This window comes from Simochromis diagramma, unplaced genomic scaffold (genome assembly GCF_900408965.1).
Source record: "Simochromis diagramma unplaced genomic scaffold, fSimDia1.1 OVJJ01000585.1, whole genome shotgun sequence".
Taxonomy (NCBI): Eukaryota; Metazoa; Chordata; class Actinopteri; order Cichliformes; family Cichlidae; genus Simochromis; species Simochromis diagramma.
In genome coordinates, this window is record NW_024387398.1 from 3,520,946 (window position 1) to 3,545,063 (window position 24,118).

General features: G+C 41.1%; 2 protein-coding genes across 4 annotated transcripts; both read left to right on the plus strand.

Annotated features, from left to right (window-relative positions):
* The first annotated feature begins 418 nt into the window (after positions 1-418).
* Positions 419-3,067, plus strand: LOC120720641 (heterogeneous nuclear ribonucleoprotein A0-like). The gene has a single exon (XM_040010389.1). It carries the CDS (start codon positions 1,269-1,271, stop codon positions 2,142-2,144), a length of 876 nt encoding a protein of 291 aa, XP_039866323.1. The 5' UTR covers positions 419-1,268; the 3' UTR covers positions 2,145-3,067.
* Positions 3,068-5,950: 2,883 nt separating this feature from the next.
* On the plus strand, positions 5,951-22,143 carry klhl3 (kelch-like family member 3). Of its 3 annotated transcripts, XR_005693000.1 has the most exons (16): positions 5,951-6,067; positions 7,760-7,894; positions 8,781-8,887; positions 8,975-9,096; positions 12,040-12,202; positions 12,410-12,519; positions 14,796-14,912; positions 15,750-15,899; positions 15,994-16,111; positions 17,569-17,766; positions 18,326-18,427; positions 18,533-18,661; positions 19,057-19,197; positions 19,637-19,780; positions 19,898-20,481; positions 20,669-22,143. XR_005693000.1 is itself a non-coding variant. In XM_040010380.1 (15 exons), the coding sequence occupies exons 1-15, from the start codon at positions 6,018-6,020 to the stop codon at positions 19,924-19,926; spliced, it is 1,815 nt and encodes a 604-aa protein (XP_039866314.1). In that variant the 5' UTR covers positions 5,951-6,017; the 3' UTR covers positions 19,927-22,143. The 3 variants fall into 3 exon arrangements, 2 of the variants coding, with proteins under 2 accessions (XP_039866314.1, XP_039866315.1); XM_040010380.1 differs by having other exon boundaries at positions 19,898-22,143; XM_040010381.1 differs by lacking the exons at positions 18,533-18,661; positions 19,898-20,481; positions 20,669-22,143 and having other exon boundaries at positions 18,326-18,417; positions 19,118-19,197; positions 19,637-19,774.
* Positions 22,144-24,118: the final 1,975 nt, after the last annotated feature.

The window sequence follows — 24,118 nt, forward strand, 5'->3', positions numbered from 1 at the left end:
AGTCTGATTGCTTGTTTTCAATCTGTTGGGTGGAGGGTTTGCAGAGGTGGGAGCCCAGAGATGTAAAGCTGGTATGTGTTTTTGTTTTAGGGGAGTTTTATAAAACATGCAGAGTGCCCTTCTTTACTGTCCATCCCATGTGTTCCATAATACAGCTTGGATTTCATGGTTTTTCCATATGCATAGCACATACTGTGCCAGTTTTGAAGGTGCCTTGTGGAGGTCTGCCCATCACCATCACTCCTATTTGGTCTCCTTCCACTTTGGTTTTGCCTGCACATTGCTGCATGTTTTGGCTAAATAACTAGCTGAAATAATAGTTCAATTGTGGCAATAATAATAAAACCTTGGTGGTACCTTTTAACTATATTTTCACTTGGTTACAGTTGGTGTTTTGCAACATGTTTGCCAAACAAGATAAGTATGTGTCAGATCTGCACGACCACTAAGACTGAAGTTTAAATGGCTTGCAGAACAATCTCCACAAGGTGTCCTATCAAAATGTCTTTTTTTTTTTTTCAATCAGAAATTAGGTGGATCAAACTAAGAAGCTGAATTTGACAGGAAAAATGCTTTTCGTGTGTCAGAATATGTGATTGATGGGAGTTATTCGCTTCTGTCGGGCTCAAATCGTGTTCCAGGAACAAGGGGGGAGGGGCGCTGAGAGAAGTTGCATTTATTGTGAAGCGCCTGCCTCCAGCTAACCTAATTTATTAAGGCTGTAGCGACTTCAGATTTTCAATGATCATAATAGTTTAACAGCGAAATGACTGCATTTCACAGCTGTAATTACTGGAAACAGCCAGTCGTGCAGAGCTAATGTACACTTAAAAAAATAAAACATAAAATTCAGGCTTATGAGTTTCGTTTATTTTAGGGTTGAACGTGGTTCACGTACACACTTGGAAAAAATATATTTTGTCCCAGTGGGTCTAAAGTGCGACACAAAATAAAACACGGATTGACGTTTTATGTGTTTTAAGTAAAAATTAATTTATCGGGGGTGTAGCTTTATTACTGTATTCGAAGAAAAACAAAGGTCGAAATTTACGCGGTCCTTTTTCAGGAAATTAAGATTTCCGATGGGACCTGAAGGGAACAGGACAGTGACGCCAATCGCGCGCCGATTGTGAGGGGGTGATTTGGTTTAAGGTGACCAATCAGCGAGAGGAACGTCTTACGAAGACGTGAGTGAAACGGCCCGCCCTTACGTCGGTTCATTGAAGAAGAGGGACGGTCTGAGCTGCGCACCATCCTCCGGAGGAACCATGACATCCAAACTTTGTAAGCTTTTTGTTGGGGGATTGAACGTGGAGACCACCGATGAAGGCCTCCGCAAGTACTTCGAGCAGTATGGTACCCTTAGCGACTGCGTGGTGGTCATGAACCAGCAGCTTGGACGTTCCCGCTGTTTCGGTTTCATCACCTACTCCACGCCGGAGGAGGCCGACGCAGCAATGGCCGCTAAGCCACATGTCGTCGAAGGCAACAACGTGGAGGTGAAAAGGGCCATAGCGCGAGAGGATGCCAACAACCCGGACATACTCGCCAATGTCAAGAAAATCTTCGTCGGCGGCGTGAAAGACCACATCGTTGAGGAGAACCTGACCGAGTACTTCTCGCAATTTGGCGCGGTGGAGAAGGCCGAGATCATCTCCGACAAGCAGACCGGCAGGAAGAGAGGCTTCGGCTTTGTCTTCTTCGAGGATACCGACTCCGCCACCAAAGCGGTCCTGACCAAATACCACACCATCAACGGGAACAAGGTGGAGGTGAAAAAGGCTCTAACCAAGCAGGAAATGTCCACCAGCGGCCGGGGAGGAAGGGGTCGAGGGAGAGGGATGCAGAGTTACGGCGGCGGAAGAGGAGGCGGCGGCGGCGGCAGCTACGGAGGCGGCTACGGCGGTAGTTACGGGGGTGGCTACGGCTACGGCGGGGGCTATAACGGGGGGGATGGCTACGGAGGCTACGGGGGATACGACGAATACGACAGCCAGATGGGTGGCGGGTACAGCAATGGGGACTTTGGGGACGGCTATGGACAGCAGCACTCCAGTTACGGAGCGATGAAGGGGGGCAACTATACTTCTTACCGGAGCGGGGCTCCTTATAACAGGGGTGGTGGATTTAGCAGTGGCTACTAATGGCGCCCTCAAACGATGAGAGATTCATTTCTAATTGAAATGGACTTGATTTACACACACGAGCTACACATGTCCAGGTAGGGGGTGAGAGGTGGTCTTCGAGTTCAATTAAAAAGAAGCAACGCCCATCACCCACACAGCCTGCTTTCTGGATCCCATCCACCCCCCACCAGGACTTCCCTTCTTGTCCTCTTATTCCACACGTTATGGACTTTAATACTAAGAATTGTGAATTATTGAACTGTATTTTGTTATGTTGAATTCTTTAAGTATAATTTTTGTCAGTCACTGCTTCAAATGAGAAAAAATCGATTGTTTGATTTGCAGATCTGTCAGTTTTGCCTGTTTTCACACCATGAACTCAGGGTTTTAGGTAAAGTTTGTGGCAGTGTCCGGCAGCATGGGACTGGATTTCTTCAGCTTCTTGACCCTAAAACTTTTTTTCTTTGCTCTCTTTTGTTTATTGTTTTGAGAAATGTCAGGGACTATTTTCACTGTACTCTTGCCCCACTCTCCCGTCCCAGTTTTCTTTTTGTTTTCTTTTTTTGTTTTTTGTTTTTTTGTTTTGCCTAGATTAAAATCCTTTGAAATTCATGTGTTCAGCTCACCCCCTATGTTCTGCTTTTATTAAAGTTTTTAATGTTTTAAAAATCTATCTAATCTCGCAGTCTTAATTCAGATCAACAGAAAGTGCTTTTAAACCCCCCACTTTGGGAACGTTTGGGAACAATTGTTTTTATTTCCTTTTTAAATCCTTAAACTCTCCTCTTTAAATTGGGTTCAGGAAACGACCACTAGGAGGTAGTATTGCCTGGAAATCATGGATTTCTGCTACATCGGCCATTTTGGAGGTGGTGAATCACCAAAGCAGTATTTGTTATTCCTATACAACATAAAAAATAAACGAGCATCCTCATTTTGATTAACTGCTTTGATTTTTTTGGGTTTTTTTTTTTTTTTTTTTTTAAAGACTTACCAGTTGTCTTTTTATTTTTCCTCCATATTGATCTACAGAAACTCATCGATGACAGGTTTTCACAATATCAGGCTCCTAAAACCCTCACAGATTCAGCCAGCTGATAAATATTTTCACCTGGGAGCAACCAGTCTTTAGTGTCCATCAAACAAAGGGGAGAGGTGTTAGGTATTGGCAGATATAAATGAACGTAACCGGCCATGGTGCTAAAGTGTGTACCAAATCCGCTTGTGTAAGGGCTGGATGTCATCAGCAACACCTACATGACCTACAAGATTTTATGGAGGAAAGTAGGTGCACAGGCAAAGGAAGAATAAAGTGAGAGCTCTCACTCTGAACCTGTTTCTGGTTTGGAAAATATCCAAATACTGGGTGTTTTTATATGAAAGTATTTTTCTTTTTAACATTGAGTGTTATAACCTGATGTTGTTACAGCTGTACACTGCATTTTATCACTCCTTTCATGCCTGATTTTTATAAAGCACGTTTAGTAGCATACATTCATTGTTTGACTGAATCATTTTGGCTTTAGATTAAATGGAATGAGAGTTGGAAGAGACCTCGAGCGAACTTAAAACTGAATGCTGGTTTTCTATTATCAGTTTAGTACATGGAAATGCACATGCTCATCACAAACCTGACCTAAGAGGCCTGGAGATGAGAATGTGCATTTCCAGGAAGGAAAGAGGAAATAAATGCAGAAAACAGGCCTGGAAAACCTATGATTTTAACGTTTCTGTGCAGCCTTGCCTTGTATCCTGTTTAATATATTTAATGAAAAGTTACACTTCACAAAAGGTTTGAGCGTTAATTTGTAATGCTTGTTTTGCAAAGTATTTTGAGCATAATCTTGCTAGATATAATGCTTTATTTAAACCAGATTAACAGATCCTAATAGAAAATGTAAAATAAAAAACTAAGGAGTAAAAATTATCCCCTGGGGTGTCGAGACTTAAGCACGAGCAGCAGAGAAAGACAAAGTGCCGCTGACACCTTCTCTCTTTGTTATTTAACCACATGTATTGTGCACAAGCGTAGACTCTAAATGCATATTAATGTGAAGCACCTCTCACATGGCAAACATATCAGGCCAAGCTTTGCTTTTCCAGTGTATTTGAGCGTGCCTATGTTCAGCATGCTTCCCAGTGTTTACTCCCTGTAAACTGTATGACAACCTCCCTTCAAAGCCACCCTACAGGGATCTAGGTACAGCTTCCCCAAAGGTCACACAGAGTTCAGTTCTTCAGGCACAGGGTTGCAGGTTTTTTTTGTTTTTCACAGGTTACAAATAGGATTTTAAGTCAACTTCAATTCATAGAGAGTGAGATTAGCAATATTAAATGAGGCTAACTGAGAAGGTTCCGGTGTATAACTCATAATTATTCCCTTTAGAGTTCGTGAGAGGAGTGCTGTTGACACCAACCCGTTCAGTGTTTTACAACAGCAGAAAAATCTCTGACTCACAGGAAGCCAGAATAAAGCTCCGATCACTGGACAGATGTGATCCACTGGCTGTGAATGTAAAATACTAAGTCAAACAGTGGGTGGAGCTAGAAAGATTTATTATAGAGACGGCCATTATTTACACTACGTGCAGAACTTGATATGTAATTTTTTTAACTGTAGTCCAAAGAGTTATTTTTTGAGCCACTTTTATAATTTGCTGAATCCCTCGCGAATAGTGCATAAAAGTGCTAATACAAAGCCTATAAGCATTTTTATTTTAACCTCAACTGATAGAAGAAAGTTCCTCAAGTTATTTTTTGTTATTGCTGAAGTAAACTAAATGCATGTTTGTGCTGTTAAAATAGGAACAATTAACTTATAGAAATAGTTCTGCATACCCCTTTTGCTCAAATGTGAATTCAAAGGATAGGTAGGGTAGGAATTTTGCTTCGTGGTATTTGCAATCACTGAATGCTCCCATAGATTTTAAAATGGGACTCTTTCAGTGCAGATGTGACCAGATGTGACTATTTGTATTTGATTCCTTAGTCAGCATTTTATGATACACTAATAGACTAAATGCAGGCCACCAGTTGGTAAACAACCCTCCAGTAAGCAATTTTGGATTGTACAATCTTGCTATTTAATAAAACCTAAATATTCATAATGTGGGCCTATTTAAGATGTGATTTTTAAGTCATCTAAATTCTTTTACTTTGGCAGTCCTTCCATTGCAGAGATTTAAAGACTAACAGCTCTTGCAATACAACTAAAATAACAAAAAATGGCTTCATTTCATGTCTACAACGTTGCTGCATTTCCTGTTATCTTAAGTAGCTGGTAACGCCCCTGCTTTATACCAGGTGATGGATTTCACATTTTCTTGTTAGAGTTGAAACAGTGATTTGATTAGCCAGATGATGGAAAATCAATTGTACTCATGCAGTCCTGCAAATGCAAAAGCATTTATTGACTGTGCTGCCTTTATAGTGCAAATGGAAACAAAAGGCATCGAAACGCATTTTCTTTTTAGTTAATCGGAATATCTGAATTATAATCCTCCAGCTAATTTAAATTCAAATCAGTTGTGTTTTTAAGATAAGAGAAATTCAAGTTTATCGTGGGAGGAGCATTTAGTAATTTCAGGGAAATGTTGATCCCTGATCCTGTTTTCACTGGAAATGACAACAAAAGACGAATGATACAAAGAAAGAACGATGAACCCTATAACTCTTATGAAATTGTGGTCTTGTTGATAATTCTTGTCATTACTTATTATCGTTCAAAGGTTGGCTTACTGTGTTTTAATACAGTTTGTATAACTATTTTTAAAAATGTGCATAAAAATAAAGGGAGTGAGTCACCATATAAAACCATCTGTGTATGCCAGTCTTGCGGAGTTACTCATCTTTCTAATAGACGATCTGCGTGCAGCCGGCCGCTCGGCGCTCATGCCCGCTGTGTTCTCTGACTCCGGGAGGATGGACGGTGTGTCGTTGGGGTGAGTTGGCTCATCGGTGGGGATTATGTTTTCTAAAGATGGGATTCAGGCTGCTTCTGCATCTGCTGGATGACATTTGAACCTACGCGATGTAGTGGCCAGAAACCCAACACGGACAGCTCGAGAGCTCGCTCACAGCACGCGAACTCGGGGCTAGCTGTGTTGACTAGTTAGCGCCCGTTAGTCAGCTAGCATCACTGGCTGCTCAGCTGATGGCAGCCAACCAAACCAGACTGTAGATAGTTGACTGAATGTGGGTTGGTTTGTAATTATTTTTAAAGTAGCTTAGAATACGATTTCAGTTGATATCCATGGCTGTCATAAGGTTATATGTTGGTTAGCAATGCTAGGAGCTAGCTAACTTAACCCACAACAAACTTAAAATGAATTGAACAGCTTCCTGTTGATTTGGTTTTTTTGGACGCATGAAGACAAGCTTACCGTAAGCTGTTAAACAAAAACGAATTACCGGGCAGCTACTGTGACTTTTCAGTGCAGCATCATAAATTCTTCGAAATGCTTGATTATCTGTGGGTGAAGAGACTGCTTGTTTTGAGAGTTAAGATAGCACATCGTACAGTACATGCACGGTGGAGACGGCCAAGCACTGTTTAAATAAACAGTGTCGGACAGAAAAACCGCTATCAGATGTGCTTTCAGCTCGCTGCAGGTCACATTTGCTTGTAAATTAATATCCTAAGGTTTGGGCTGAAGCTTCGGGTCTGCATGCTCTTTCTCCCCCCATTTCCTTGTAAGCATGTGTGAGGGCTTCTTTTTCTGTGCAGTCCCCGTGTAAAAGAAGTTACCAGTAATATGCACATGCCATCTGTGTGGCAGATGTTTGTTAATCTTCCACAGCAAATAGGCACTAATTGCTTAGCTCGTTAAAAGAAATGAAACCCTATATATTGTGGCTGTTTTTACCCTTTTAAAGGATGCACTGACCATAAAATGTATCCAGCTTTAATCCTTAATAAAGGATAGGGTCAAAGAACACCTTTCCTCCAATCATCTTGAATAGAGCAGGTGTCCTCAGTTAAATAGACATGCTTGAATGGTTATTTGGTACCTTTGGATTAACACGAAGATTAACTGATGGATGTCATATCCATCAGTCTAATGGATCAGCTTTGAGTATACACATACTCATTTTTTTTGTAGTTTGCTTCCAAGAAGCCAGACTCTGTTGTTGTTGTTGTTTTGATTGTCTTGAGAAAGCCAAACTTTCTACTTAACACTAACCAGTTAACCATTCAAGGATAAAAAGGCACCTAACTCAAGGATGAGCCAGTGTTGTATCTACACAAAGACGTGACACAGGATCTGAGAGATGCATATGAACCTTCAGTTGATCTGTCCACTGTTTGCTGAAGCCTTATCAGAAATGGTCTCATTGGATAGGTGGCTGTTCAAAATCTGTTCTTAAGGAAGGGGAATGAGGAGACAAGGCTGAGCTATGCCAAATTACATAAGAACTGGACTGTAGCAACAAGTTTTATGGAGTGAAGAAGCCGTATAAAATTATTTTTGGTTCAGATCATCCGTATGTACAGAGGAGGTGAGGGGAGATGTACAACAGTGAGTGTCTACAGTCATCTGTAAAAGATGGTGGAGGCTTTGTTATGGTTTGTGGTTGCCTTTTGTCATCATCGCTATCCGCTGATCCAGACACTGCCTCTTATGTCTTACCAGTCTGGTTGCCACACCGGCCTCACCGCGTCCACCATGTGCCACCGATTCAGAAGAGGACACGGTGAATGGAGGGATGCACACCTTCAACCAGACGCACATGAGGAAAGCGTTTCAGTTGATGAACGACCTGAGGAGGTGCGTTGCTCAAATTGTGGTTTCTACCGTTTCGTTTTAACTTGAGAACGAAGAGGCCGTATCGAGTTTTGTAAGCCAGAAAGGACATGCAAGTCTTCGCTTGTTCACCTGGCTTGTCTGAAAATGTCAGTGCAGCAGTACATTACTTCTGCCTGACCTGAACTGTTGCATTTTTAAAGAAGAGACTTCAACTGCAAATCACTGTCAAACAGCTACTGGCAAACCTCTTCTGTTGGGTGGGGATGTTTTATTCTGCACATGCATGACAAAAACGACTGTGGGCTTGTTAATTGTGAAATGTGAACCTCAACACAACTGGCCCAGATTCATGTATTTTACTGTGATATTTCATCAACTGGTGATGAATACCAGAGTTTTTGACTTCAAAGGCGCTCCTCTTCCCTGGCTCGGCTCTTGAGTGCAGATTTAACTTCACATTTGTACAAAAAACATTTTAATAATTCTGTCTTATATTTTTTGACGCAACTCAAATAATCCCTCCAGAACTCTCAATTGACAAAGCAGCTGGAATGACCAGAAGCATTAATGCTTATCTGTTGCTCTATTTTGTGTTTATCGTATGTCTGTGCCATATTTATGTTCTAATGTCAGTAATTTTTTTTTTTTTTTAGTCTTTATCGAAAAGTGAGTTAAACTCTCTTTGTTTCAATGCCTTAATCTCATAGTGTTGCTGCCACGTGTCTGTTTAGATTTACTTTCTAATAAACATCGTGTTTGTAGGTGTGTAACATAAGGAAATTGAGTGTTTCTGCACAAAAATAATGACGAATCTGAAAATTGCAAGCGATAAAATCAGATGTCTAGTTATGGACATCGTCAGTTGAAGGTTCTCGTACATAACGCCGTCTGTTTGTCCTTCCTCCAGTAAAAAGATGCTGTGTGACGTCCAGCTGGTAGCCGGGAGCGTTGAAGTGCCAGCTCACAGGGTGGTCTTGGCGTCCTGTAGCCCTTACTTCTGTGCCATGTTCACAGGTACATGCACACTATTGTTGGTGCATTGTGTATGATGCTGCACACAGTTGTGTGTATGCTTAGCTGTGTGTGTCTGTGTGTGCGCAGGTGATATGAGTGAGAGTAAAGCTCACCAGGTGGAGATCAGAGAGGTGGACGGTCAGACTCTGAGAAAACTGGTCGACTATATTTACACAGCAGAGATTGAGGTCACAGAGGACAACGTCCAGGTGAGAATCCTATATTTCCTTCCCGTTTCTCCTCTCTTATGGTGGCTTGTGTGTTCATTTGAAGACTGCTTGTGCTTTAAAACGACTCTTGTATATTAGCAGCAATAGCATAATCACCTTTGCTAATAACGCCTATCCACCTAGCCCTGTAAGCTGGTCGTCTCCTCTGTTTAATGGTTAACAGTGGAGAAGTAAACATGGAGTTGCCTGGGGAGCTGCATATTAAAACATCATGTTGTCACACTTTCTTTTTTCACACTTGTTTAACAAGTTAGATAATTATATCAAAGTGCTGCTGCTGCTCCAAGCAAAACGATCGCAGCATAAGTCTGGCTCTTACAAAACATCCTTTGTTTTAAGAAGGGAATTTGTAACTTGCTGCCCTTTTCTTTATCCTGACCTTTGTTTTTGTTCACCAGTTTAAGTGCAAGAAAGAATAACTGCATATTAATCCTGTTTGGGGTGGATAAAAGCTTTAATTTTTTTAAACACTGTTGCTAAACTATAAACTAAACACATATATTGAACTGTCCTTCTTGGGGAAAGTGCCTCCATTTACCTGTTTTAAGACCTAAATTAATTTTAATAAAAGTGTGTTGCTCACAAAAGCATTTTAATGATATTATTGTTTTTGTTTATAATCATAAATGTGTTTCAGACACAGCTGCATAATACCTGAAAGGGATTGTCGTCATTTTAAGTCTTTCCCTTTTATCAGGATGGTCCGATTGGCCGTGTTTGAGGAGCAGATGTTTACTACAGAGGACAAACACAGAGCTTTCTGTGGGGTTTTTGCTGTGAAAGCACAGCGCTGAGGCTTTGGTTAGCTCTGTGGCATTAACCTGTGGTAGCTGCATTACTTCTCTCACAGCTCAGCTTGATCCAGCTGCAGGCAAGATACTTCCTCTGATTATTAGTGCAGGAAGTGTGCATGGACAAGGCAGGAAATCCTCCAACTGTTAGCAGTGTGCTTTGCTGATTGGCTCTCAATTTTTGTGTTTGTGTGTGTGTGTTTTGACAAAAAAAAATCTGTAAAAAGTTGGATTTAGACTCTTTTCTTTTCTTGAAAGTCAGCGTTTCTCTGTACTAAAAGTGTTTTTGTTTTGCTCGCAGCCGTGTGTGTGTGTGTGTGTTTTGGTGTGTCACAGCTGCTGTAAACAGAGTTTCACTGGGCCTGATGCTGTGTTTTAGAAGATGCAAGGCTTCGGGGCAGCTGTGTACAGGAAACAGAGGACACAGTGACAATACTCATTCAGTGGATGAGTGTGTGTCTGAAGAAACAGCGAGGTGTTGAGGCAGGCAGACACTGACCTACTTAAACTAATGAGTAGCTTTGTTAGCATCAGTTTCTCGGCAGTTCCCTAGATGCTTGTCACAAATGTTGAAATGGACAAAAAGCGGCACCCGTTTTAAAAACATAGCCGTAGCCAAAAAAATGAGGGCTGGTCTAGAAAATAGTTTCAAGTGGCCAAGGTCAGTACTGATCGCGCAGTAAGTGTTGCCAGTTGAATGTGTGCAAACTCTTATTTGGTCTTATTAATCTTTTTTCTTTTTCATCTATCTTTATGTCACAGTGATGAGTTTAGCATAATATCTAGTGTTCTAACAATAAAATCACAATACAAACAAAAGCTGCAGAAGGCGGACTGGAGCCAGATTTTTCACATAACTCTTTATGTAGGACTTTATTTATATCTTGTTGATAAAAAGCTCTTTTCTAGTTACTTTTATTTGAGCTGCGATAAACAGGGACTCAGTTTGGCGTGCCAAGGAGGGGTGAAAGCGCTCTGCTGTGAAGGATAAGGACTTGCTTTGTTTTTAACACAACAAAAAAAAGGCAGATTTACAGTGAAAATGAAGGCTAAGCTTTACAATTTCTCCCTAATTGCAGTAAGTTGCAGGATCTTCTTTAGTGGAAAGAGGTACACGTAACTGAAAATGAGTTGCTGCACACCCACTTTTACTTACCAAACAGAAGCAGGTTCAACAGGTTTATATAACAAAATCAATTTCAGGTACTTGAATAATGTTTCCAGTGTTCCTAACTTCAGCAGACATCAAGCTCTTTCTCTTTTTCACTTGTCTCTGCTTTGAGCCTTTGCTCGTACCGAGGCTGCCGTCTTAGTCCTGGCTCTGAGCTCTGGATAGCTTTAGCCTTTGTTAGCCTCAGTTGATGTCCGTGTTCAGTGAGATGAAGGCGATTTTAAGTGTCTGATTAGGTTTGTTGTTTCAAGTGGTTTTGGGGTCGTCGCCATGCGGTGTTGTGTATTCACGCCCAGTGAGAAGCTTTCATGTTAGCGCGTGGCTGTCAGCGTGTATGTGTTGCTCATGCATGAATCGGACTGGCTTGTGATCATATATGAGGTCGACTCTGGTCAGGACCAAGGACAATGGCTATTGGCTGATTATGGTCCCGGGCTGGATTTATTTATTTTTCATTGCTGGTAAAGAAAATAGAGGGATGAAGAATTGCAGAAAATTGTTAAATCCATGAGGTTTGTGTTTATAAACTCTAAGTGGCAAGCATAGCTGACATGTTTGTGACCTTTCGTTTTAGAGGCTGTTGCACCAAGTTGAAAGTCTTGCAGGAAATGGTTTAGTAGCTCCTCATTCAAAGTAGAGATCAAAACCAAATGTGAGTTTCTCAACTTTAAGGAGCTTGCAAAGAAAAGCGTCTGGACTTTAAGTTGCTTGAAGACGATTCACCTCTCATCCGAGAAGCTTCTTCAGTTCTGTCCGATCCTTAAAGTTAATCCTACTGATAAACTTACCGGGTATCAGTTTGCTTCCTAACCTGAATGATGCGTTTGAGTTTGTTTGATTAGCTCACTGAATAACAGACCTGCTGTGCTGATGAAGTCTTGAGTTGTGTACACAGGGAATGGCTGTGGAGGTAAACTGCTAACTCAACTTTTTGTGACTTTTTAAAAAAACAAATATTAGGTACTGCTGCCTGCAGCCAGCCTCCTCCAGCTGATGGATGTGCGTCAGGTTTGTTGCGAATTCCTGCAATCTCAGCTTCATCCCACCAACTGCTTGGGCATCAGAGCCTTTGCTGACCTGCATACATGCACACAGCTTCTCAACCAGGCTCATGCTTACGCTGGTAAGATTTTTGTTTTTTCTTTCCCTATTCACGCCACATAATCTGTCACTTTGTGAGTTGGCTGATTTATGAGGTGTTTAAAATCTGACACGAGTCTAAGGAATACATTAGGTGTCTTGGACAGCAAAGACAACGAACATGTTTTCATTTAAGCTTTGCTTGCTGGGACAATGTTTAATGTGTGCTGTGGATGTTTGTGTCTCTCAGAGCAGCATTTTACTGATGTGGTGCAGGGCGAGGAGTTTCTGAGCCTTTCTCTGCAGCAGGTGTGCAGCCTCATCTCCAGCGACAAACTCACCGTGTCAACAGAGGAAAAGGTCAGGCGTCACCATAAAGATAGATATTTTTATTCATTTTATTGTTTTAAAGATGCTTGAGTGAAAATGAAATCCATAACAGATTTTCACTTCAGTGATCACAAAATCTCTGAAGTAAAGCAGACTTCAGAAAAAGGGACAGTAAAAGAGTCATCCCACACTTGCTGTGTATGATGGGCTGAATCTGACAGCAGGCGTATATTCCTGGGGATGGTGCATCTGTCTGCAGTTAACCTGTCAAACAGCAAGAGTTTGATGTAGCAGCTGTGTGACATGCTGCTGTCAGAGCACTGACAGCAAAGGTTGATTCAAACATAAACACGGGGAGTTGGACGCTGTCACGCTAACCATGAAGCGCCAAACAAACTGCATCAGCAGACACAGCTCTGATTTACCTGCTGCAGCTGTTTTGTGAGTGGATTAACTTCTTGAGGTCATTTTTGTGTATTGTCTCAATTTGACTTTGTTCTTCCATCATGTGAGTGTTCATGCATCATTGAAACAGGGTTCCCCCTCTAACCTCTTGGTTGAGAGGAGAATAACCCAAATTGCGTCGTTTTTATTGCTTTACATTGTGCAAAAGTCTTGCATCACCCGTTATTTCTTTATATTTTGCAAGGAAAATTGAAAATGGGTGCAGTGATGGATTGAAATGTGCAACCCTATATAAAAATACAGTATATAAGGCAAAAACAGAACTGGTATAAACACAAAGGAGCTTGACAGTCTGTATTTGCTATGATCACCTTTATTCTTAAACAGATGGACTCTTAAAGAAATTACTAGAAAGCTTGTCTGAGTTGTCTTCAGGAGTAGTTCTCCAGGCTTTGGATGTTGGTGGCTGCCTTTTTGTTCTGTTGTGTCAAGATGATCCCGCACTGATTCAGTAATGTTGAGGTTTGGGCTCTGGTTAATCCAGTCCAAATTTAAATTTGGATTCATCACTTCATCAAAACCGTTGCCACTGGTCTTCAGTCCACTTCTCTTCCATGAGAATGGCTTCTTAACAGCCACCCTTCCCCCCTCACACCGTTTCTGACGAGGCTTTAACAAACAACTGGCTCAACTAAAGGGCCAGTTGGGTTTTTGCTGGATTTTGTCTCATTTCTTAAGGACGTAACTTTCAGATAGTGATTTATTTGCTGGTAGTTTTTAGCTCCCAGTTGCCCATTTCTGCTATTTGACTAGTTTCCTCTAATCTTGGAAGTGCATACTGCCACAATAAGTTAGGTTTCCACCTAATAGCACTTTGGTATTTGCGCTGCTGGTGGAAAAACACGATTTCTATGCACGTCAAACTGTTATCTTTGGTGTTTTTTCAAAGATTCAGCTAAAGAAATGGGAACAAATTGTGTTTGCATTTCTGACAGGCTTTCTAGTAATGAATTGTGTAAAGATGTGATTTAAAACAGTTTTTTTTGCTAGGTTGTTTGTTATGTTTAGACAAAAACTGGTGCATCCCTTGAGTTGGGTGAGTCTTTTTATGCTTGAATGATTCATAGGCACCTTTAAATTAAAAACAATGGAAATGATCGGCTACAAAACTTTTGTACAGTACTGGTTGTGTTCTAGTTGAAATAAATGGCAGCAGGAGTCTGCATTTTTACTCACAGTGCCTGTCTGAGGACATTCGACGTGCTGCCTTGTAAAACGTTGCCACTTTCATTTCTGAAACAAGATCTTTTTAACCCTGGAAGATAAGAGTCTGGAGAGGTTTTGAACAATTGTCCTCTTAATCTCAACTACCATCGCTGGAGTCCTTTGTGCACAATGGGCACGCAGCCCCCCCCCCCCCTTTGCTCTTGTGGAGCTGCCCTACAGGCAATCAAGAGATAAATGGGACTGAAGTGGCACAATGAATATGAATGTGGTGTGGCATGAAACTAGTGTCTGCAGCCTCTGTTCTGTCGATTGCTCCTGGGATCTACAAAACAGGAAAGTCGTTGGGATTATGAGGTGTCGTGTATTTATGCTGGTGTTTCTAACATCCAGCAGCTTCCAAGAAAAATCTGTCACGCCCTCTTAACTTCAACAAGGGGATGGGATAAAATTGGGCTTGTGTCAACAGGTTTTGTTCCCAGTTTTAAAGTTTTTAATCCCAAAAGTTTTCAAACTTTCACACACCCCCGAAAATGTGGAGTACTGATGTAGATAAGCACCTGTAAAGACAAAGTGGGGCCAAACAAAGTAACTGAGAGTCTGTGTAATAAACTGCTGTGGTCGCTTCTACCTCGGAGCAGTTTCACCATATCCTTCATATTTTTCCTTGTTCTTAGGTGTTCGAGGCAATGATAACGTGGATCAAACATGATAAACCAGCTCGTCTGGAATACATGCCCAAACTAATGGAGCATGTGAGACTTCCACTGCTTTCCAGAGATTACCTGGTACAGGTAAAACGAATTCTGTTTAAACATTATCGGTCTTTGACCAACAGGGGACGGGGGTTAATCATGGCTTTCAGTCAGCCGTGCCATCAGATATAATTGAATATTCAAAAGGGCTTTTTCAAACCGAAGACTGCTGTCGCTCATTATGTGAGCTAAAAATCTCCTCTGGCCAACCCACAACTTTGACCATCACACCAGTGTATCAAGCATTTCCTTCATTATGTTGTCCTTGATTTGATTGTTAATGATTTGCTTGTTTAGTTTCTCAATCCGCTTTACATTTGAGAGCCCCACTGTTAATGTGATATACAATAAATTCAGCTCATAGCTTTGTTTGCTGTACCTTGATGGCTCGTCCCAGTTGGGAATCGCTGCTCTACTAAGATGTTAGACTAGTTTCTGGCCTTTAGGTTGGATAACAAAGTCACTCCCACAGCTACAAATGGTTTTCATCACAGTATGTTAAGAAGAGTTGATGTTGAAATAAATCACTGTTTGTTCGTCTTTGTGCAGTACATTAGTCATCGTGTTTGTGGGCCAGCTACCACAATTAGTGTGCCTACATGCAAATCTTTCAGCAGCACTGATTTTTTTTTTTTGCTCAAGTCACACACAAGAAACCGGTTTCCCACGTAATTTTTTTTTTTTCTCTCGCCTCCCACCTGTAGTGTTCACGTCTCTGCCGCTGTTGCCACATTTTAAACAGGTATTGCAACAACAGAGGGACTTGATGAAAGGCGTTATTACATTTAGAAATGCCTCCAGAGACTGAAAGGCTGAGTACTCAACAGAAATCTACTGTGTATCTTCATCTTGAATGAAATCTGATCCCTGTTTCAGATTGTAGAGGAAGAAGCTTTGATAAAGAACAACAACACTTGTAAAGATTTCCTCATAGAAGCAATGAAGTATCACCTGTTGCCTGCTGACCAGCGTCACCTCATAAAGACTGATAGGACGCGACCACGAACTCCGATCAGCATCCCAAAGGTACACGCAGAAATGTGCCAAAGCTGAAGGTTTTTAACATAAAATACACGTGTGCGCTTGTATTTTCTTACTGTGGGTCTGTGTGGACGTGCAGGTGATGATTGTAGTGGGTGGTCAGGCTCCCAAAGCCATCCGCAGCGTGGAGTGTTACGACTTCCAGGAAGATCGTTGGTACCAAGTGGCCGACCTGCCCTCTAGACGCTGCCGGGCAGGTTAGTTCGTTACTTGGCGTGTCTAGTGACATCTGAAAACAGCGGGTTGGATAACACTGCTGCAAATGCACTTCTGATGGAAAAATAGAAATAATGGCTGCATTTCAATCAGTTTTGGGGACTGTCTCACTGTTCCCAGGGAATTGTGTACCGCCCAAACCTTATTTCTCACCTCTTATTTCTACATTTGTTTGCGGTGTGTTGGATGCCCTGTAGTATGTTGACAGGAATATATGGTCTTATATACCAGGTTAAAATGTATATTATATAGGATCAATTTACGGTGCATTAATATTTCCTTATTTATCCACTTTTTAAGGTTTACATGTATATTTTTGCAATGCTGGTGCTGCATTTATGTTCAATGACTAATCTATATACATGTACACCTGTACTAGTCTTGCTTTATCCAGATTACTCAAGCCTACATATATGTTTGGACCAAAACTACTGACTCTGTAGTAGCAGATAAAACAGCCCCAAAAAGTTCTGTAAACTTATTATGGTTTTGGTTCCTGCACTCCAAAATAGGGCTGTTCGATATGACGATATAAAAACGTCTATCGTTTCATTTTACGCTATCGTTTGTTTCGTGGTGTCGCAAAATAAACTGTTTACAGCAATATTTTTTTTCATGGTTTTGATGGTCACTGTAGTGGCTGTATTAGTTTCTTAAAGTTCTCTCTTTCTCTTATATTTAATATAACCACACTACAAGCGCCTGTTTTTATGCGTTGTGGTTAGCAACAACGACGGTAACACCTTCGCGTGTCTGCTTGTTTATGTTCCACATAAACCTTTCACAATAAAGCTCAAGATCCTGTTGAGACTTTTCAAAATAAACTGAATCACATGAAAGAGCAGATTATTTACGGATGAGAAGTAAAAAAGAGTCGCCGGGTGCTAAAAAATAAACCTTAGACTCAAACGTTAGAACAGGCTTTTCCCTGCAGCACGCCGTGTAATAAATACTCACAAAGAAAACGGCGGCCGTTACAACTTATGTCTAAAAATGCATCGGTTAAAACACTCGACTCCAGCTACATGACGCCCAGCTGGAAACACTTCACACAAGTCGAGCTGCCCGAGATTTACAGAAAATGTTACATTTTTGTGATTTATATCGTTAACAGGACGATAGAATTCTTATATCGGGATATGAGATTTTGGTCATATCGCACAGCCCTACTCCAAAAGCATTGAAAAAAGGAGAAACGATCAGTAGAACAATGCAGCAGACCAGCTGTGGTCTAGTAGAGTCCTATGAACGAGGTTCAGCAAGGGTGTAACAAAGACTGTTAAAGATACAAGGATTCAAGACAGACTTTGTTTAGAAACCAACATGTCAGAAATGCACATTCTCGTGGTTTCCTCATAGAAGCAATGACTTTTGGAAACCTGCGTTTAAATTTAACAAGCTATGATTTCATCCCCAAATTCTTTGTCTTGTTTCCCAGGTGTGGTTTCCATGGCGGGCCGAGTGTTTGCGGTTGGAGGTTTCAACAGTTCGCTGCGGGAGCGTACGGTGGACGTGTACGACGGCACAAGAGACCAGTGGAGTGCGGTGTCGAGCATGCAGGAGAGACGCAGCACGCTGGGAGCCGCTGTGCTGGGCGATTTGCTGTATGCTGTGGGAGGCTTTAATGGAAGCATAGGTACACATAATGCATGTAGCTATTAATAGCAGTGGGTTTATGCATAATGTGCCTGTTGGTAACACAAATAAACACATTTTTAAGTTTAGTAAATTTCAGTCGGAATAGATACTAACATTTGTCACATTATTGCAGTTTGAGAACTATCACACATCCAGTTGCTGCTCACAGGGATCTCATTGCACTGCCTTCAATTAATATAAAAATACTGATTATGAACTGTTTATACTGAAGGAAATTAAGGTAAATTTCTATGCAAGTCAAGAAAAATATTTTCACTTTAGAAAAAAAGTTGTTTTTCCTTGGTATCATCATCTGACTGTTCTTCTCATTTGATACATTTGCTTGTAGTGGCACAGCGCTCTTATGCTCTATTAAACCCCATTAAAACACGGGAGGCAGGAGATCCATTTTCTTCTCACAACACATCTACCAGCTGGGTGTAGAACGCTCACAGACTGATGTGATAACGCACTCGGTAACCCTTTACCGCAGACCATCGCTTCCAGTCTTTCCCATTTCTACATCTCTCCCTTCTTTCTTTGCATCTGTGTCTCAGGTCTGTCAACAGTCGAGGTTTACAACTATAAAACCAACGAGTGGACATACGTCGCCTCCATGAACACCAGACGCAGCAGCGTGGGTGTAGGGGTGGTTGATGGTAAGAATGACTTGTGTGTCAGCTACCTTTTATGCCATCAGAATGAAAATCCAAGCTTTAAATATGTATATGCAGTGTTTTTAACCTGTTTGTGTTTATCTGTAGGTAAACTGTACGCAGTAGGGGGTTATGATGGTGCATCACGCCAGTGTCTCAGTACAGTGGAAGAATATGACCCAGTCTCTAATCAGTGGTGCTATGTAGCTGAGATGGGCACACGGCGAAGTGGAGCAGGTACATCCACACACTGTATCCTGTCTACTGTACATCCACACAGGGAGCAGCATCACAGCTCAACCCTTAGTATTCAGGAAAAATAGAAATTTCCATCAGTGGGATCCAAGCGAATGCTCACATGCTCTGATCATAATGTGTTGTGTAATATCAGTATTAGAAGCGTCTAATCATCCCGCTCTATGATGGTGAATTGGCCTTTTTCTAACCATTTAACTGGTAGAAACAGCACCCCCTGGTGGACGATAACTGCTTTGTAAAAACAATCTGAACAAAATCAGAACTTGTTTTGTTAAAGCTCTTCATTTGTGGTGAATTTGCACTATATTTGGGTTTTGGAGGATTTTACTGTCACAGTCTCCTGATATTTATTTATTTAAAAAATATTTGTCCAGGTGTGGGTGTGTTGGGTGGTCAGCTGTATGCAGCAGGAGGCCATGACGGTCCTCTGGTGAGAAAGAGTGTGGAGGTGTACGACCCACAGACCAACACCTGGAGGCTGGTCTGCGACATGAACATGTGTCGACGAAACGCAGGTCAGACTGCGGTCACAGCATCTATCGAGCTATTCATCGTACGCTCTGGCTAAAGCTTTATTTCTCCCTCTGAAAAGCTGATGACTGCCTTTCTTTTTGATCCTTGAGTTATTTAAATTGTTACTAATAAATAACTATTCAGCTGCCGTTTATGGGTAAGAGAGCCATTTATTAGATTTACATGTACAAATATTTACAATATTTTCTTGCATGATGTTCAGATTGGCTTTAAGATGTTCATGTACTCTACTGGCCTGTGCTTTAAAGATATTAGATCTGTAAGAGATGACTAAAAACCTTTATTCTCCTGTATTGCTAATAAAACATACGTAAACGTGGTGTACGCTGATTATTTTGTAAATTGGGTCATTTAATGATAAATGGGACAAATTTCCTGTGCTGATCTTTAAAATAAACATGTTGCATTGCTCCCCCCCAGGTGTTTGTGCCATTAACGGGCTGCTGTATGTGATCGGGGGAGATGACGGGTCCTGCAATCTGTCCTCTGTAGAGTTTTACAACCCAGCCACAGACAAGTGGAGCCTCATTCCCACCAACATGAGCAATGGACGAAGTTATGCTGGTAGGTCTCCTTGCAGGCAGTATTTCTACAGTACCGGGAGAAGTGAACGTGACGGGCTGAACACGTATTACCTGTTTGCAAATCTGCTTTCTCTGATTGGTCGTCTCGTTGTTTCAGGAGTCGCAGTGATTGACAAGCTGTTATGACGGCATCGGCTCCGCATCAGCGAACTGAAGCTCAGCAAGCAATCGGGAAAGCGGAACAAACACGAGACGTTCTCAGTCTTCAGCTAACGCGATCGGAAATGATCTCAATCTTTTTTTTAAATTTTATTATTATTATTATTATTATTTTTTTTTTTAGGGGGGTACATCTGTTTTGTTTTTCTTGTCATTTCAATTCAAGCTGTGTCAGATCCTGTTTGAGGGCAGTGTTGCACTGGATAAGAAGCAGCAGCCACAGGAGAGTGGGCTTTTTCAAATGCTAAGCACACAACCAGCAGCTGTAATAAGACTCAAAGGAAGGAAGTGATCCTAGTGGACCAAATGGAGACGTACGGTTTTCTTTTTTGGAGAATTTCCTGGAGAATTAAAGCTTTGAAACATCAGCTGAGGAAGGAAAAAAGAAACAACTTGACTCGATGGACTGCACAAAGGTTTCAGACTGCTCACAACATCGTTGAGGCGATAATCTCGACGCTCCAATGCTGGCCTGTGATTGGCTGCTGCAGGAACATCATTCACAAGATTATTGTAATCTGGGTGAGCAGTTGAGACCTTTCTTCTTCTTCCTTTTTTAAATTATAGGACTCACCCAGCAACTCTGCTCAACTTTATTCTGAGGAGTTGAGCTGGTTCGCCTCCAAGAATCCTGGACCTGGAGAGCTGCACAGTTGGTGTAAAGAATGTATAAAATATGCAAATTAAGAGTGATATTTAATATTTTTAGGGGCTCTGACCTAGGCCGGTTGATGGGACTTTGCTGTTGTCGACACACTACTGAAGCACTGATCACTTGCACTGACTGACGCAGAGCGGCGGAGCGGACACACCGACCGACCTCTCTCTGACTGACCAACGAACTTGATCGCTGACCTGCTGTCAGACAGATGGACGCTCAGCTGTTTCTGATCGCACTCACAGGAGCTTTTACATTCACTTCTTACAGGCCAATAATTGTAAAAAAGAACTGTATGCCAGTTTGAATCGTAATCAAAAAAATGCTGGAGATGTTTTTACCGCTTAAGTAAATTAAGAATCGATCGTGTCAAAAATGCACTGTAGTAATTCAGCTGTAATGTGTAAAACATGCAGATTTAACATTTTATTTATTATTATTATTATTATTATTATTATTATTATTATTATTATTATTATTATTATTATTATTATTTGGTTGACTTTTATCACACAGCATTTATCCGCATCCAAGTCTTAGCATCATAATGTCACTTTGTGCCCCCATCTGGATGATGGTGGGTGTCTTTTAGATGTAGATGACTGACTGGTGCCATGGCTTTTGATCTGAAGAGAGTTTTATAAAAAAAAAAAAGTTTTATGTAACGTCGACTTTTGTAATTTCTGTTTTTGATTTCCCTAAAATCATGACATAATGGTTAACCTTTGAATTTGCTCGAGATGTATGAATGGATCACTGTGACTATTCCAGTTTGGGGTAGTGATCTGAAGACCTAGAGTTCAGCATCAGGACAGCCTTTATACTCAAACTAAAGCACCCAAGAGCCCACTTTAACCTCTACACTGTGTAGTATCGCAAGTGGCTCGAGCCACGTGGTGCATTTAGGAGTCCATGTCTCCTCAGTGAGGTTAGAGGCTCTTTATTCCTTCATGTCCTCTGCTATGTTTGAAAGCATTCACCACTTCTTATGTTATAGATCCTCAACACTGATTAGGTGAAATGTGTGTAAATTTCTTCTTATTTTTCAGGGCACTACTTAAAGCACAGATCGCACGCTGAGTTTTAGACACTTAACTAAAATGGGTGAAACTTTAGAGAGATGCACTTGGCAGCAATAAGAGGTGATTTCAGAGCCTCCCATCAGCACTTGAACGCATCACCAAGTATTTTTGCTTTCTTAGATCTTTTCTTCACCTAAAAAATAAAACCTACTCACACTTGCATCTGTCTCAAGCAAATTTAAGTGTTTATTAGCGGACGTTCACATTGCTCTACCAGAAGCATTGGGATTTTTTTTTTTTTTTTTTTTTTTTTTTTTTTTTTTTTTTTCTAAAAAAACAAAGCTATGATAACAATATGCAGTTTCATGTAGATGGCAAATTAAACCCATTTGGTCATGATTATGGCGATTTTTTATCGAAGCTTCAGGTTATAATGATGTTCTTACAGCAGATGTTATATTTTTTAATATAAACTGTGGATGTTGTGACTGAAACGGCTGCTGTTGTGAGTTTGTTAACTGTTCAATGTGTTCATGAAATGAAGCTGAGCTAATGTGTAAGAGGAGCTTAAAACTGACTCTGTGTGGAAATTTAAGGATGTTTTGTATGAAGTGGACTTTGCCTTCTATGGAAAGTAGTAAGCAGCTGGTATTGAGTGAGCAAGTGCACAGTGGTGGTTTCGAATCAGCCCAAATACATAACATTTATTGCCACAGTTGATGGTGTCCTGTCTGTCACACCAACCCTCTGCACACCTCCTTCACTAACAGAATCTTTTCGGAGAACTTCCTCCTTCCTGGCAGCTCCATGTTTAACATCCTTAGTCCAATATATCCACTTTCCCTCCTCTGCACGTGTCCAAACATTCCAGCCTTGCATCACTAAGTTTGTCTCCAAATCGCTCAACCTTCTTCTGCTGGCTCCCCCCCACCTCTCCAGGCTCTCTACTCTCACAACAGGTTGCAGTTGCCATCTGCAAAACTCATAGGCCAGGGAGACTCCATGATCCCACCCCAACCTTGAACCCATCTGTCACGGCTCACCACTATCTCATTGTCTTCTTAAATCTCCTGCACCACGCTCTCATATTCTCTGCCACTCTGGGCTTTCTAAGATCCTCTATTTGCAACCTATTTTATGCTTTTGTCTAATCCACAAAGACTGTGCAGCTCCTTCTGGCCTTCTCTATATGTCTCCATCATTACATCTCTTTGTGCTCTTTGCATGAGGCCATCTTCCTCTTGACAAAGCAGCATATAAAACAAAACCATGATCTATTTTAAGGGAAATTATTTCCTTTTATAAAGAAGCAAACCTTTAAGGAGAACGTTTGGAAGAAAAGACATTCTTAATGCCTTAATTTATTTTAAGTGTGTGTGTGTGTGTGTGTGCGCGTTTTAAAAGCAGTTGAATGAGTTCGGATGAAAAAGAAAAGGGTCCGTGTGGGCGTGGTCTTGGTTTTGTTGACAGGTGCAACGAGCCTAATTAGCTACGGTGCCGAATGTAGCAGTTGCTATTAACAGTTAGCCATTGAACTATTTTAATAATAATAATATAATTAAGAAAAAGGATTTATCAGGAAACGTGTGTGCCGCAAGAAGAGCCTAGCGGGAGGTGAGTTTGAATTAATTTTCGTCACTTGTTTCCTTCTCTACCATGCTTTTAACTTTAAATGACCACACCAGGTGGAATACAGAGAGGGCCCGTATTGTTGCATACTGGAATAAATTAACAGACTTGTTAAGTACTCGTTTTAGTAGTTTGTAAGCCAAACCTGCTAAGCTAGCGCTAAGGTTCTGAGAAACCATCCTACTCTGACAAAACGTCCTACCCGTATTATAGTTTGACGGTGACTTGCGACTAAACCTAACCATAACCTTAAGAAGTATTCCGGATGGGTGAGAGAAAAAGAAGTTAATTTGGCGTTGGTGTTGTGCGCATGCGCCGCGTCAGCGCAGAAACATTGGGTAGGATGTTTTTCCAGGTAGGCAAGGCAAGGCAAGGCAAGTTTATTTGTATAGCACAATTCAACAACAAGGTGATTCAAAGTGCTTTACAGAGACATTAGAAACAAGAACAAATAAAAAGCATGATTTAAAATTGATTAAAACAAGCAAATAAACTAACTAACTAATTAACAAACAACAAACACCAAACAGTATATAAAATCAAAACAGATAAAATCAGAACAGTAGATAAAATCAGTAGTTAAATGTAAGTTTTGAAATTTAAGCTTAAAGTGTGGATTTGGTGCTTTATTCAAATGCAGCTGAGAACAGGTGAGTCTTCAACCTGGATTTAAATAAACTGAGTGTTTCAGCTGATCTGAGGCTTTCTGGGAGTTTGTTCCAGATATAAGGAGCATAAAAGCTGAATGCAGCTTCTCCGTGTCTGGTTCTGACTCTGGGAACTGATAAAAGACCGGATCCAGATGACCTGAGGGATCTGGATGGTTCATACTGGGTCAGGAGGTCATTGA

What these genes read in the sequence shown, in the direction of transcription:
- LOC120720641 (XM_040010389.1), top strand. Translation starts at nt 1,269, where the DNA reads ATGACATCCAAACTTTGTAAGCTTTTTGTTGGGGGATTGAACGTGGAG.
- klhl3 (XM_040010380.1), top strand. Translation starts at nt 6,018, where the DNA reads ATGCCCGCTGTGTTCTCTGACTCCGGGAGGATGGACGGTGTGTCGTTG. An exon ending in CTTCTGTGCCATGTTCACAG is followed by an intron (nt 8,888 to 8,974) that starts GTACATGCACAC and finishes GTGTGTGCGCAG; the next exon opens with GTGATATGAGTGAGAGTAAA. An exon ending in CTCTAGACGCTGCCGGGCAG is followed by an intron (nt 16,112 to 17,568) that starts GTTAGTTCGTTA and finishes CTTGTTTCCCAG; the next exon opens with GTGTGGTTTCCATGGCGGGC.